Source organism: Onychomys torridus, chromosome 6 (assembly GCF_903995425.1).
Source record: "Onychomys torridus chromosome 6, mOncTor1.1, whole genome shotgun sequence".
Lineage (NCBI taxonomy): Eukaryota > Metazoa > Chordata > Mammalia > Rodentia > Cricetidae > Onychomys > Onychomys torridus.
This window is the reverse complement of record NC_050448.1, coordinates 64962512-64977176: the sequence shown is the minus strand read 5'-3', so window position 1 is coordinate 64977176 and position 14665 is coordinate 64962512. Positions and strand designations below refer to the sequence as shown.

General features: G+C 53.0%; 1 protein-coding gene across 1 annotated transcript; it reads right to left on the bottom strand.

Moving 5' to 3' along the window:
* Window positions 1–346: 346 nt before the first annotated feature.
* Window positions 347–4945, bottom strand: Crabp2 (cellular retinoic acid binding protein 2). The gene is made up of 4 exons (XM_036190995.1): window positions 4774–4945; window positions 1367–1545; window positions 1067–1183; window positions 347–694 (listed from the first exon to the last, which is right to left on the bottom strand). The coding sequence occupies exons 1-4, from the start codon at window positions 4841–4843 to the stop codon at window positions 644–646; spliced, it is 417 nt and encodes a 138-aa protein (XP_036046888.1). The 5' UTR covers window positions 4844–4945; the 3' UTR covers window positions 347–643.
* Window positions 4946–14665: the final 9720 nt, after the last annotated feature.

The following is a 14665-nucleotide window of genomic DNA, read 5'->3' as shown; positions in this document are numbered from 1 at the left end:
GAGACCTAGGCAGGAGCAAGGTCAGCCTGTGGGTGTTACTGGGCTCACCTGGAACCACGTGGGAAGCCAGCGCATGTCAACACCATGGAAAACAGGTGGGGAGAGTGGGAGTCAGCTCCCTAGAACCCAGCACTCTGATTAGGGGACCAGGGCTGGGGAAGAGCATAGAGGAGATACTCACAGCAAGCAAAGGAGGCACACTGGACAAGTCTGACCTGCTGGGACAGTACCGTCTCCCATTGCACTTCAGACGAGGCTAAACTTGTCTATCACTGCCCAGGGAGCCACAGGAGTTTACTTTTTTTTTCAAACATTTTAATAAAATGAACAAATAAATATTCTAAATCATACAGACTACAGGGATAAAGAGTAGAGGCCAGAAAGACAGTCTCCTCCAGGAAGAAGGACTCTGGTATGGAGCTGAGACCGCCAACCCGGGGATGGGCACAAGATGGCAGAAGGGGTTCTAGGCTATGCAATCTGCTCCTCTCTGGCATAGAGCAAACAAAGAACAAAAGGCCCTGCAGGAAGCAGTGGTCCTCGGGAGTAAGGGGAGAGCTAGCTTGTAGATAGACAGGGGAAGGGCTTAGTGGCCTGTGGGGGAGGGGAAGAAGTCTGTGGCAGTTCTTGGACCCATAGTCACTCACTCTCGGACGTAGACCCTGGTGCACACAACGTCATCTGCCGTCATGGTCTAGAAGGATAGAAATAGTTAGTTGGTGAGGCACCTGGCACCTTGGTCTTAAAAGGGAGGGTTGAAGGCAGACTGCTTTACTTCTAAGCCCAAACAGGCAAGAGCAAATGCAAGAATGCCTGGGCATCATTGCTAGGGGGCAAGCAGAAACCCACTTCCTCCTGGAGTCCAGAGGCAGTCAGGGATAGCCCATTGGAAAACTGTGGGCTCCTCTGGGCACATCTTTGTTGCACAAAAAGGGTTAGTTTTTCCAACAGCCCCGTCAGGAGGCTGAGGAGAATGGCCACAGCTGCTTTAGAACCTGCTGGAGCCTGGCAGAGAAGGCTGAAGGCAGCAGGGGTCTTCCAGAGGACTGGATGGGGCAGGGCTCACCAGGATCAGCTCGCCATCATTGGTCAGTTCTCTGGTCCAGGAGGTCTTGGGGCCCTCTCCCTTGAGAAGCCTCTGCTCACACACCATTTTGTTTTCATTCTCCCATTTTGCCAAACTCTGTAAGAGACCAGAGGCCAAATGGGTTGAGCCCACAGTCAGGGCCGAAGCGAGTTAGACCCCTTTCCAGCACCCTGCACTTCCTAGGGAACTCCTTCCCAAGGGTCAAGAGTCCAGGGAAACCGGACACAGAAGCAGGGCAAGGAGATGCTGTGACAGGAAGGGACTCTCCCTGTCCCTCACCTTACAGGGTCTCCCATCCACAGTCTGCTCCTCAAATTCCTCCCCAATCTTGAAGTTAATCTCCGTGGTTCGGACAGTGGTGGAGGTTTTGATGTAGAAAGAGTCATCCTCCTGTTTGATCTCTACTGTTGGCTTGGATGCCGCAGCCACAGCAATCTTCCTCAGCATCACATTCACCCCTGCAGGGAGAGAGAGAGGACTGGCCCATCACACCCTGCCCCCCACACACAGCTGGAGCAGCCTCATGGAGCCCAGACAGTGTGTGGGGCAGTAGGTGATGGGGGTGGGGATGGTGATAAGGGTGGCAAAACAGGCTATAGGCTGAGGGAGAAGAGACAGAGAGATGGGGGGGGGGGGCAGAGAATACTACCTGGGCTATGGCCAGTAGTGGACGGGACTCACCAAGTCCCAGCAACCCACTCCTTAGAGGAAGCCTCCCCCATGGGCTACCTGGCCAGCATTCAGTTTACCTCACTGTGGCCTTTCACCACTGGGCTCGAGACCTGCTGAGGTAGGCTTGTCAGAGTTACTAGGTGCCCTGTGCCCACTTGCAGGGGAGACCAGGTTACTGTCCTCTCTGACCCAGCTGTCTACCCTGTTTGGCATGAGGTTAGGTCCTCATTTGCAAATCTCTGTCCCTCCCAAAAATGAGGAGCAGATGCTCAGCTGAGGAAGATACTTCCTTTCTACTGAAAGCCAGAGGCTCAGGGAGTAAGTTCCAGAAGCTGGGATACTCCCCGCTCCAGGCTGAGTGACACTGAGCAGACAGCTTAACCTTTTACAGTTTCTGATTCCTCAAATGGAGACAGTAGTGCTCCCTCAAAGCATCCTATGGCTCCGTGTCTAAGAACTTAAGATACACAAGGTCAAGTACACCTTCATGTTTTCTGAAAACATTATTGTAGATAAAAGCAAATCAAATGAAAAAGCCAAGACAAAGGTGTGATGGGGCACACCTTTGATCCCAGCACTTGAAAGACAGAGGAAGGCAGATGTCGGAGTTTTTTTTGTTCTTGTTTTTTTGAGACAGGGTTTCTCTGTGTAGTTTTGGTGCCCGTTCTGAATCTCTCTCTCTGTAGAGCAGCAGGCTGGCCTTGAACTCACAGAGATCTGCCTGGCTCTGCCTTCCGAGTGCTAGGATTAAAGGTGTGCGCCACCACTGCCAGGCCTGATCTTGGAGTTTTGAGGCCAGTCTGGTCTCCAGAGCAAGAGGACAGCCAAGGCTATATAGAGAAATCCTGTCTCAAGAAAAATGAGTAAGGAAGGAAGGAAGGAAGGAAGGAAGGAAGGAAGGAAGGAAATGCAAGCTAGAACATAGTGAAGCCCATTATTTCATGCACATAACATACGCAAGTGAAAAAGAAAAAGCCCAAACTAGGTTTGGACAAAGTTCCCTGTGCCAAACTGCCCTCTGGTGCTCCTGTAATATCCCCAGGTCTCCTTCAGAGGAATTCTCTGCTGTCCTGAGAAGAGGAAAGGGGAAGAAAGGGTACTGTTCCCTCCCTTGCTCTGATGTCTCAAGCCCCAGGATCCTCTAGGCCTTCCCACCTCACCTCTGTGTATCCAGAGTCTCTGTGTCCTCATAGACTTTCCCTTGCCTGCCCCCAGTTATGAAGAGGCCCCGTGGATGGAGAACACCCTTCTGCGGGCACAACCAGAAGGTAGGGGCATCAACATGAGGCCCTCCCCCTACCTCTGCAAGCCTGTTAGCGAAGGAGAACCAACCCTCTAAGGGCACACCAGGGGACAAGACACTCAAACTGCCACTGCCCCCCCCCCTTGCCCCCCCCTTGCCTGACACATGCGTCCCACAGCTCCAAGACAGTTCCTGGGAAGAAAACTCTACACTCAGGCCCAAGGCTGGCTCATCCAGTCTCAACAAAAAGACCTGCTCTGTTGGCCTTGACTATCGTGGCCAGCCTGGAGCCGCCTCCTTTACATGGACCCTTGAACAGGACAGAGAAGTCTGCAGAGGCTGGGTTCAGAAGACAGCTCCCTCCACCCAGTCCTGGGTGCCTGCAGAGCTGGGGGCCTGGCTCAGATGACCTTGGCTGACACAGGGCAGTTTGTGTAACAGGTCTGTTTTCAATCTGCCCCCTAGCAAGTCGCGTGGCTCTCAGAGACCCTGCAGGGAAGACAAACATTCTTAGGACAGATAATAGGGTTGGCCCTTTCTCTCCAGCTGGAACCTGGGGGTGATGCCAGGCTCCCACATCCACCAGGGGAAGTGTCCAGAATTCAGAGCAAATGGGGAGGAAATGGCAATAGATTTTCAGAAAAGAAAATTTCTATCCTTTGATCTTTAATTTCAGCAAGGGAGGAGCGAGCAACATGGGTATGACTCTAAGAACCACTGCGGTTAGCTGACACAAAGGACCAACAGCACGGAAAGATGAGAACGGAGGCCCTGCTGCCCTCACAACATTCCTTTCCCTTCCAGACTCACTCTTGTATAGTCCCTAGCTCTTGAGGGTATCCCCTGATTCCCAACCGAGGCTCCTCTCCAGTCCAGAAATGGAAGGCATGCTGACCCTTAGGTTCTGGAGCTGTTCCCACTGCCTGGGGTGGCTAACCCCCTCTCTCCTCAGATGTCTCTCCTATACATTTAGCCCAGTCCCACCCTGGAGGGCAGCAGCAGGTGGGCAGGGAAGGTCCGAAGGGCCGTCTGGGTGGGTTCTCTGTTCCCGCCCTTGGCTAAGAGCCCAGCTAGGCTGGGTGCAGCTGGTCCCTGACTAGGAGGGACTTTCGGAAATGGGGATTGGTGTTTCACACGAGGGCATTTGTTGAAATCTAAGAAAGTGGTAATTGTCCAGAGCGATTTGAGGGCTTTGGAGCCGCTTGCTGTAGGAAAATATTTGTCTCACAGGCAGGGGTAGGGTGGGGAGAACAGAGTGGAAACGCAAGTGGGGGAGGGTCCGGGAGCTAAAGCGGTGGACCACCTGGTGGGCGGAGCCAAGTGTTGGGGGTAATGGACCTGTCGCAGGGATTGGGTTACTGTTAGGGTACGTGGAAAGAGCTTGGAATGGCTCCTAGGGCTCCCTGCTTGGATACTGGATTCTCAGAGCTGACCCAGGTACCCTCCCTGGTCAGCAGGTCAAGGTGCCGAGGCTAGCCAACCCCCCAACCCCCAGACTAACCTTGTGCTTCTGGTTTTTGCTTGATTCACAGGCTCTGAGTCACCGTTGAAGCTGGCACTGGTGGGCGCCCAGCCTCAGAAAGTAGGATTTAAGAGTCCCGGGCCTGATGCCTCAGGACCCAGGGAGTCTGGCACGCCCCTTTTCTGGGATGCAGACTCCCAGGCACCTAGCCCTGATTCGGCCTCCTTTTCTTTAAGGCCTTCGCTCCCTCGGCTCCAGGGACTCCAGCGCCCATCTTGCCCCCTCCCCAGCACTCGAAAACCTCCTTACCCAGAGCTTTGAGCAATTCCTCAAAGTTTTCCGATCGGATGATCTTCCAGTTGCCAGAAAAGTTAGGCATGGTGGCAGCGAGGTGGCTTTCTCTTTAGATCCTCAGCTGGAGCACTGGATGCTGCGCCCTTTGCAGAATTAATCCTTGCACCCGGGTCCGAGCCGCGTGGAGGACAATTGCAAAGCCGCTGGGCGCCGGCGCTCTTGGCTTTTATACCCAGCTGGTGCATGAGGCGGCCCCGCCCCCGCCCCGCCTTCTACCCCACCTGGGGGCCCTGCTCTGCGGCCACCTCACCCCCGTCCATTCCGAATCCCGCCTGTTTCTAGAACTGTGGGTGGGTCTAGGGTTCTCTAAGGGCCAAGATACCCTTCTCCCGCATCAGTAGGCGGACGGGGAAGCGTCAGAAGACTAGCACAGGGTTTGTGCCTCTGGCAAGAACAGGGCACGCCTTGCCTGGTCATGGATGCTCCGGTCTCACGGCCTACAGAGCGAACACAGGTCCCGTCTCGCCAGTTCCTACTAGCCCTCTACCAAACTCGGTGCTCTGGACAGCTCGGCGCCAGACAGACATCTGGAGACCCCACTGGATCCTTGGAATTCAGGCGTTCCTTTGGGTGACTGGGAGGAGCCGCTCTGTCCCCCACCCCCTGACTCAGCTCTGGGTTCGAGCAGTACCTGGGGACGCCTTAAGTGAGCACAAGGCACCTCATTCGTTCCTCCCCAAGCACCGGACGGACAATGAAGGGTTAAGCTGGAGCCCCCGAGCGCGAGGCTAGGAGGGCAGAGGTCACAGCCAATCACTTGACACGACTCTTTATTAAGGAGTTTTCTCTGTGGCTCCGCTTCCCAGGCCCCCTGGGCCACATGGAGGCGGAGGCGGACGTGGAGCCCCCTGTGCGCCACGAAGCCATTGGGGTTGGGGGAAGTCTGGCTGAGCGGGGGAAGGGGTGGGCCTGGACGTGAGATATCCCCATCCTGAGCCGAAAGTGAGGCGGGCCTGGCCCCTCCGAGGGTAGTTATTAAGTGGGTGAAGCCCTAGTGGAAGGACCCAGAAGAGATCAGGAAGCAGAAAGGGCTTGCAGGAGGGCCTGGAGGCACGCGGGCAACCCGAGGCCAGAGGCAACGCCGCCGCTCGGTGGGTGCGGGAGCGGGAAGCGCTCACCCTTGCTTCGGAGTCCTCCACCAGCCTCCCGGGATCCTCCCTGTATCCCCCACAGGATCTCAAACAAGGTCCCTGCCTGGCCCCTCCATGTCAGCGTGGCCAAGGTTAGACCCGGCGGGTGAACCGGGACTGGCAGGCTTTGGTGGGAATCGGACTGAGCTGGGGACAGGGCCTGGGGGATTCACCTCAGCGCCAGGCCAGTGTCATGCGAGTCAGGCATAGGTCGAGGCAATCCCCGAATAATGGGGTGTGGAAAACTTGGGAGGTGGAGGGAGGGAGGTTGCCTCTCACAAGGGCTTCTGGACCGCCCCCATCCCCCACCCCACCCCACCCCACCCCCGCGCATCCATCACCACCCGGAAGGGAGTGAAACACTTCGGCCTGAGTCTGAGACTCCAGATTTTAAAGGGGAGAGCTCACTGGGGGTGGGGGGGATGACACAGGGGTGTAGGCTTCTGGAAGAAAGGGCACCAGTTTCACCGCAGACTGCTACAGAGGCAGACGGGGAGGAAGGGGGGCTCTGGGTAGTGCTCTGAGTACAGGTCGGAGCTCCCCTCCCCACCCCAGCGTCGCCTTGCTGTGGGTACATTGAGGAGGTTTTGGGTTCTGACAGTGAAATCCAGCTTATAGCCCAAGAAATGAGGAAAGGTCTGAGGAGGGAACAGGGCAGAAAACAGGCGCCTGCTGTCCTCTCTCCAGGGTCCATCTCCCTGGAGCCCATTCTCTTACTCGGGTGGCATTCTCCCTGGTGCAAGAGAAAAGCACAAGGCAAGCCCTCTTTCCAAGAGCCTTGAGGACCTCACAGCTGGTCACCAGGATGAAGACACCTAGCCTAGGAAGGAGGCCTGGGATGGCAGTTCTGAGGAACACAGGGCAGGTGGGCAGTCCCACAGAGGCTAGAGCCTGGGAGGAGGCTCCCCCAGGTGGGAGTGGAGCCCTGGGCCCACTCCCTACTCTTCATCCCCACCACCCCCTCCCCTAGCAACTGGCTGGGATTTCCAGAATCAGAATAAGACAAAGGGAAGTGGGACTGGGCGGGGAATTCTTTCCAGATGTGTTTGTGGTTTGGCAGTTTAGGCCAGAGCTCCAAGCACCCCGACTTTGCCGAAGGAGAGCGAGGGTGGTTGCAATATACGGACTGACTCAGGCGGGGGGTTTCAGCCTTCAGCAGCCCTTTAATTCCAGGGGAATAGGCGGGGTGTTTAAGTGAGCCGCTGGGAAGAGGAGACAGAGGGATGAGGAGGCCTGGGAAGCACTGGGAGGGCTAGCAGACATGGATGGGGATGCAGCCGGCAAGGGGCAGGGGCTAGGGCCCCAGAGCTGTGAGGAGCTGCAGCCAATAAGCGGTCCATGCCCAGCTACTGGCTTTAATTTCCCACTGGGATCAATAAGGAAAGGAATTTCCCGGTGCCTCTGGCCTTTCAATTAGAACCAAATCTGCTGCAGCTCTGCCCCGTGACCCCGTTCCATGATCACACCCCTCTTGGGGCTCCCTGTCCTACCAGGAGTTTGGAGACACAATGGAGAAGCAGAGGCAAGCTGAGGGTGGGGTGGGGAACAGACAGACAAGCTCGGCGCACGGCGCAGGAACATTCTGGTGCTTTGTTCCACTGTGCTGCTAGAAGGTGGGCTTAGAGCAGAGGACAGAGATGGGCTGAGATGGTACCAACGAACAAGTGTAGGTAGGGTAGACTGTGTGCTGGAGAGCTGCAGTATGGGACTTGGAAAAGGAGACACTTCTGCCCTCTACATCCCTTCCCCGAGGCTGTGTGAAAGATAAGGAACCACCCAGTCCATCCTGGAAGAGGCCAGGGTTGACTGGGGGATAAGAAAGTCACAAAATCCCCACACTCACCCCCAACCAGGACTAGGAAGATTCTGTGCCCAGGCCAGTGCTGGTGGAGGCCTTCATTCAGGGCAGTGTTACTGCCTCTACTGGGTCAGTGCTTGTCGACCTGGACCTCCAAAGTGAGTCAGCCAGGCGGAGCTGGACACTTGTACAGTGTCTCTTCTGTCAGAAGAGAAGCTGTGCTTCGATAGCCTTGTGTCTCCTGAGCCCCTGCACCCTCGGTTCCATTAGAGTCCTCCATGCAAAAGGGACTCTTGTGCCTTCTGTCTCCCTGGCTTAGGGACCCAGCCTGTCATTGTAGCAGAATGGAGGGCAGCAGAGCCTCAGAGCTGAAAGACAGGGTCAGAGACCCAGGAAGGAAGCAACCCACCTCCTAGAAACATTGGGGTCCAGGAGGGAACTCTGAGAACTAGGAAAGGATGAGAGAGGACCCTGAGAAACCCGATGTTAAGGGGAGGCTCCACCCAGAGGCAGAGGATGCAATGACCTGCAGGGCCAGCCTGGGGCCTGGCAAAAGGGAGGCAAGGAGGGCCAGGGGGACAGCATAGGAGCCCAAGAGGAAACAACAGCAAGGGCCCAGGCAGGAGGAGGGGCTACCCCAAGCCAGAAGAGGGTCTGTGCAGCATCTAGGCGGGGCCTCTGTTGTTCTTGGCTTTGCCATGCTTTTCCCAGCTCCAGCTGCCAACGCTCTCCTCAGGGCTGGGCTGGGTTGGGCTGGCTGAGCCAGGAAGACAGGAGGGTGGGGTAGGGATGCACTGGCTGAGGACGTGTCCAGACTGAGTCTCAGTCCCCTGCATGGAGACTGACCTGCAGTTACACTTGGGTTGGCTCTACGGTCTGGTTCCTAGTACTGTATCCATCTGCCTGCCACGAACACTGTCCTGCAACCAGGCCAGGAACGATAGGTTACAGACACGGGCAAGTCCAACAGGCAGGGCAAGTGGGTTTTATGGCACCTGGGGAAAGTGGCCTGTTCTGAAAAGGACACACAGCTCTGGACAGCCCAGCCTCCTCCAACTCTGCCACTTTGCCCAGGGCACTGGGCCTAGAGAACCCCAATCCAGTCACTTCTCTGGTGCTGCCTTTGCTGCCCCCACAAAGTAGGAGACAGTAGGAGCTGGGATCTAGGGCCCCTTGCGGATTCCCCCCATACCTCTGAGATAATCTGGTTCCTGGAGGAAAAAGAGATGGAGGCAAGCAGGCCGGATACTGGGCTCCACTTTGTCCTCTTGAACCAGCAGATAAGCAGGGTCACAGGGCTTTAGTCTGGGCATGGAGATGGTTCAGTGGGTAAGAGAACTTGTCTTCCGGATGACCTGGATTTGATTCCTAGCACTCATGTGGTGGCTCACAATTCTAACTCCAGTTCCAGTAGATCTGATGCCCTCTTGTGGTCTTCCTGGGTACCAGGCATTTATGCAGTGCACTATACACGAAGTCAATCATATACACATAGGTGAAAAAGATGTATGAAGTGGCAAGTTCTGATTTTCCTCCCTGTGGGTACCAGTTTTGGAAATGGCAGCTGTCAGAGAAAAACTAAACTGCCCAGAACCATCTCAAACCCCTACCTCACCTGGTCTGTCAGGGCCCCAGGCTGCCCCACTCCCAGAGGGCATTGGCCTGAGGCCTGTAAACTTGTTAGCCTAGCAGCTGTCCAAATGATGTAGCCAACTTTCTCTTGCCTGCCACTCCCCTACTAACCTGGGCCATCTAAGTGGGAGCTTTGGAACTTGGGGATTGGCAAGAACATGTCCCTGGGGAATCAAAGAGGCCAGTATTTCCTGGATTTCCTAGCTGCCAATCTCTCTGTTAACTGTCTCCTGGCCTTGGTCTCACACCTCCCAAACCCTGGTAGCTCCGGTTTCCCAATGATCTGGGTTGTCAGAGGTGGGTCTTCCTACTACACCAGCAGCTGGCTCAGAGCCAGAGATGTCCTAGGGCCAGGGTTCACAGGAACACCTTGCTACCTACTCTGCCAGCTGGCCCGGTATAGGGCAGCCAGGCTGGATTCTCTGGGTGTGGGCTCCAATTCCCTCCCCAGCCGCCAGATCATGGCATCCCTGCCTTCTTCCTTTGAGTTACGATCTGGTGCCTCTATTTACAAATAAGTAACCAACTGTGCAGGCTAATTCTATGGCTAGAGTCATCCGAGAGGAGAGAGCCCCAATTGAGAAAATGCCTCCATAAGATTGGGCTGTAGGCTAGCCCTTAGGGCATTTTCTTAATTAGTGATTGATAGCGGAGGGCCCAGCCCAGTTAGTTGAGGCCAAGCCTGGACTGGAGGCCCTGGGTTCTATTAAAAAGCAGGCTGTGGCCAGGCAGTGGTGGCAAATGCCTTTGATCCAAGCACTTGGAAGGCAGAGGCAGGCAGATTTCCAAGTTCAAGGCTAGTCTTCAGAGGGAGTTTCAGGATAGTCTATGCTACAAAGAAATCCTGTCTCGAAAAACAGAACAAAACAAAATAAGCAGCCTGAGCAAGCCAGCAAATAGCACCCCTCCATGGCTTCTGCATCAGCTCCTGCTTCCAGATTCTTGTCCTGTTTGAGTTCCTGTCCTGACTTCCTTCAGTGATGAACTATGGACACAGAAGTGTAAGCCAAATAAACCCTTTCCTCCCCAATTTGCTTTTGGCCATGGTGTTTCATCATAGCAGTAATAAACGGAGACACCAACTGAGCAGAATTCTGTTGTGGAATATTTGTTTAACTAGGCAAAGATGTGCTACATTTGTTTATGCTGCATTTGTTTAACTATGTAAAGATGTGTTGCATTGCTTTAGTTAAATAAAATTAACCTGGGCTCAGAGAGGCAGGGTTAACAACTAGTTGACAGGAAGTAGCAGGGAAGCGCACAGGTGGGTTTATTAGTGGGGGTCGTTCCGAAGGAGAGAGGCTTCCGGGGAGAGCAGCAAAGACAGAAAGTTAGCCAGTTGCTACTCTGACTCTGAGTTCACAGGTTTACACCCTAGTCTTTGAATCTTTTATTAAAAGATAGAGATTTAGTTAAAGCTACTACTGGTGGCAGCAACAGAGCCACTGTCTGGGGACAGGATTCCCTCTAGACTACGGCCTGAGCAGCCGGTCTGCTGCAGTTAAAGTGCATCACTGAGGTGAAGGTAAAACAGCATTTTGGTGCCCCAACGTTGGCACAACCACACAGAGGGAGGGGTCAACACCAGCTGGCTCTGGCAGCTGCAGTCTGGGCCTTTCTGTAGGAGCATTCACAGCAGGTGCCTACCACTTGCCAGGACTCTTGGAGATTCAGCAGATTTGGTGGGATACCTGGGAAATCCTTTAGGTCAGATCTTTCCCAGTTAAGAAGGGGGAACATGACAATGCAGGGTGCTAGGACCCTGTACAGTGCTACTGTTGATGGTGTGAAGGAAAATGTGAACATGGGGTAAGTGACCAACTGGAATGGACATAATGTCTACTGTAATTGCTATCAGTTTGGTAATTAATATTTTCTCCTTAGAAAAGTAGTTTGGTAACTTCCAAATATGATAATTTGATAAGAAACAAGCCTTAGGGCTGCAGAGGGGCTCAGCAACTAAGAGCACTGGCTGCTCTTCCAGAGGTCCTGAGTTCAATTCCCAGCACCCACATGGTGGCTCACAACCATCCGTAAAGAGATCTGGCGCCCTCTTCTGGCCTGCAGGGACACATGCAGGCAGAACACTATACTTAAGATACAAGCCTTAGCCGGGTGGTGGCAGCAGCGGCGGAGCACACCTGTAATCCCAGCACTCCGGAGGCAGAGGCAGGCGGATCTTTGTGAGTTCAAGGCCAGCCTGGTCTACAGAGCAAGATCCAGGAAGGGTGCAAAGCTACACAGAGAAACACTGTCTCGAAACCCCCCCCCCCCAAAGATATAAGCCTTAGAAAGACCTACTAATGAAAATAAGAAAAATATTCACAGAGAAATTTAGAGTAGAACCTACTGCAACATTACACTATGAAACTGAAGAGGAGTGGCCTAAGGTTATTAGAACACCAACCTTAATACACCCAATTACAAGAACCACCACCAGATAGGAACCCTGAAGATTATGTAAAAGTTAATTGGAATCCTATAGAAATGTTAGATTTGAGAAGATTTAAGGAAGCAGTCGTTTCATATGGAATGCAAAATGAAATTCAGAAAATGTATTGCATTAAGGGAGAGGTTACATTTTGTTTCCACAGGAAATGAAAGGCTGTCCTTCTTCAAGGTTAATAGAGATCAGGTCTGACTGATGGGGGAGACTTCCTGAAAATCTTGGCTACAGACATAAAGAAATAAAGCAAGAAAAACTACAGGACAGGTGACGTATACTGATCCCTCTGCATGGGAACAGCTCTGAGAGTGGATGGGTTTGACAATGTCTCTAATAAGATGAAATGTCATACAAAAAAAGAAAAAGAAAACCGGGAAGCCCCCAGCATGGCTAAGTGTTAGGAGGGTAAGAGGTGGGGGTTACTATAAGACCGCGCAGTTCTCCAGGTCTGGGTCTGCAGCACCCATGTAAATGCTCAGCTTTCCCAGCAGTGCCACTAGATCTGACTTGCCCATTTATTCTCTGCCCTGATGACTGCCCAGAGTGTCTGTAGTCAGCCTCTAACCTTGACCATACCTGCTTGGGTCCACCACTCTCTGGGCAGAGGCACTCAGTGTTCATTGGCAGAACAGGAACAGGGGCCTGAAGAGGGTTGAAAAGCCAGAGATGTAAGTCTCAAATTAAACAGTTGCTCACCATCCATCACACTTAAGTTCAACACTTGCCTAAAGTTGAACTTACCCAAATTTGGCCACCTCTCAGCAACTCCACTGCCATGGGACCAGATGCCTCTCCTAGGTTATAGCAAAAGCTTCTACACTGGTTCTGTTCTCATCCCCTCCTTCACAGCAGCTACGGGTAATCCTACATTAATTGGTATCATTCCTCCGCTCTAGATCCTACCGTGGTTTCCCATTTGATGCGGTGTAAAACTTCAAATCCTCCTAATGTACAGCAGGTCCAGCTATCTGCTTATGACCTCCCCACTTCTGACCACGTACCCTTTCCTTCCTAGCCGATTCTGCTCCAGGCATGCAAGTTCCCTAGACTGCTCCTTCAACACACAAGCACTCATCTGCTCCAAGGCCTCCTCACCTCTTACTTACTGGCAGTCTTCCTCTGGATCTACATAACAGGCTTCCTCTTACCTTTCAGGTCTGCATAAACCACCATCTCCAAAAGCTCTTCCTACAAGTGCATGTAGCATTGTGTGTGGTGCACACATCCATACCCTCTTTTCTTCATACCATTTATCCCCTTTGACTATAAGTACTTCAGGATCTTCTGACTCACAAACAGGATTCTCAGGTGCTCACATTGGCTGGAGTCTGGATTCCTCTTCCTCTCTCCTCTAGCTCATTCCCTGTAGCCACAGACCTTGGAATGGTTGTGACCCCAGGTCTGTGTTAAAACAGTACAGGTCAGCATCCGCCATTCTCGGTCTGAGTACTAGAGTGCTGAGACCTGGGGCAACCCAACTGCTACAAATGACAGATGCTTCCCCGCCCCCATGCGTTTATGTGTGCATCTGTACGTGTATCTGCATGTGCGTGCAGGTGCTTAGAGGGTGCTGGATTCCCTGCACTAGTTATTGAAGGCTGTGCGCTGCAGATATGGGTGTTAGGAACCAAACTTGAATCCTCTATAAGAGCAGCGAGTACCTGTAACTGCCAAGTCATCTCACGTCACCCCAAACACACACACACACACACACACACACACACACACACAATTTGTTTTTAAAGATGGGGTCTATGTAACCCTGGGCTAGCCTGGAACTATGTAGACCACTATGGTCTTGAACTCATAGGGACCTGCCTGCATCTGCCTCCCAAGTGCTGAGATTGTATGTGTACATGCATGTGTATTATGTACATACAAGTTCTATAAAGATCCAAATGAAGACAGCCAGATAAGTGGTCAGTACTGAGGCCTTGGAGACGTGTTTTAAGATTTCCTTTTGGGAGGCCAGGAGCCTTTAATCCTAGCAGAGGCATACTCTTTAAGTCCCCGTCGCCCGCGCCCCCCCCCCCCCCCCCAGCTGAGGACCAAACCCAGGGCCTTGCACTTGCTAGGCAAGCGCTCTACCACTGAGCTAAATCCCCAACCCCATACTCTTAAGAGTTTTAAGCCTGCTAAGTCTACGTGAGTTCCGGTCAAGCCAGGACTACATAGTGAGACCTGTCTCAAAACCTCAAATCTCGTGATCTTCCCATCTGTGTCTCATGAGTGCTGGGATTACAGATAGGAGCCACCAAAATGCAGTTTTTCAATGTTGGCTCAAAACTTGACTTTTTAGCTGCAGGTCTCTTTAATCTGCTGAACTTCTGTCCAATCTATCCACCTGCCTATCTTTAGGCCGCTCAGGCAGCCAGGGAATACGCACCTCATTTCCCTCAAGCCTACTTCCCCACATCCTCCGCTGGTCACTGCACCTTGGTTATCCCCCTGCCCCACTCAACACGCTCCTCTCCCCACACTCACTCACCTCTTGGCCCTTACTCAATCCAGCTTCCATACAGCAGCCAGCGTTGCCATCCAGAACCACAGCATTAAATTACTTGGCTCTAGACAGCAAATGTGTGGTGCACTGAGATTTCCTGCCCTTTTTTTAGCCAAAGACAATACCATTTCCAGTGTCTAGGACAGGGCCTGGTACAGAACAGACCCTGGGCAAGGATCTGAGTGGTCAGATACCACTCAGATGCTAATGCAGGCCTACTCAGCAAATCTGGGTGCCAATGCTGCCAACCTTTAACACTTGCAAAGGAAACCAAGGAAAGGTTTCTTACCTTTTTAGTTAACCTCATTCTCCTCAACTGTTAGAATATTACTCGAAGG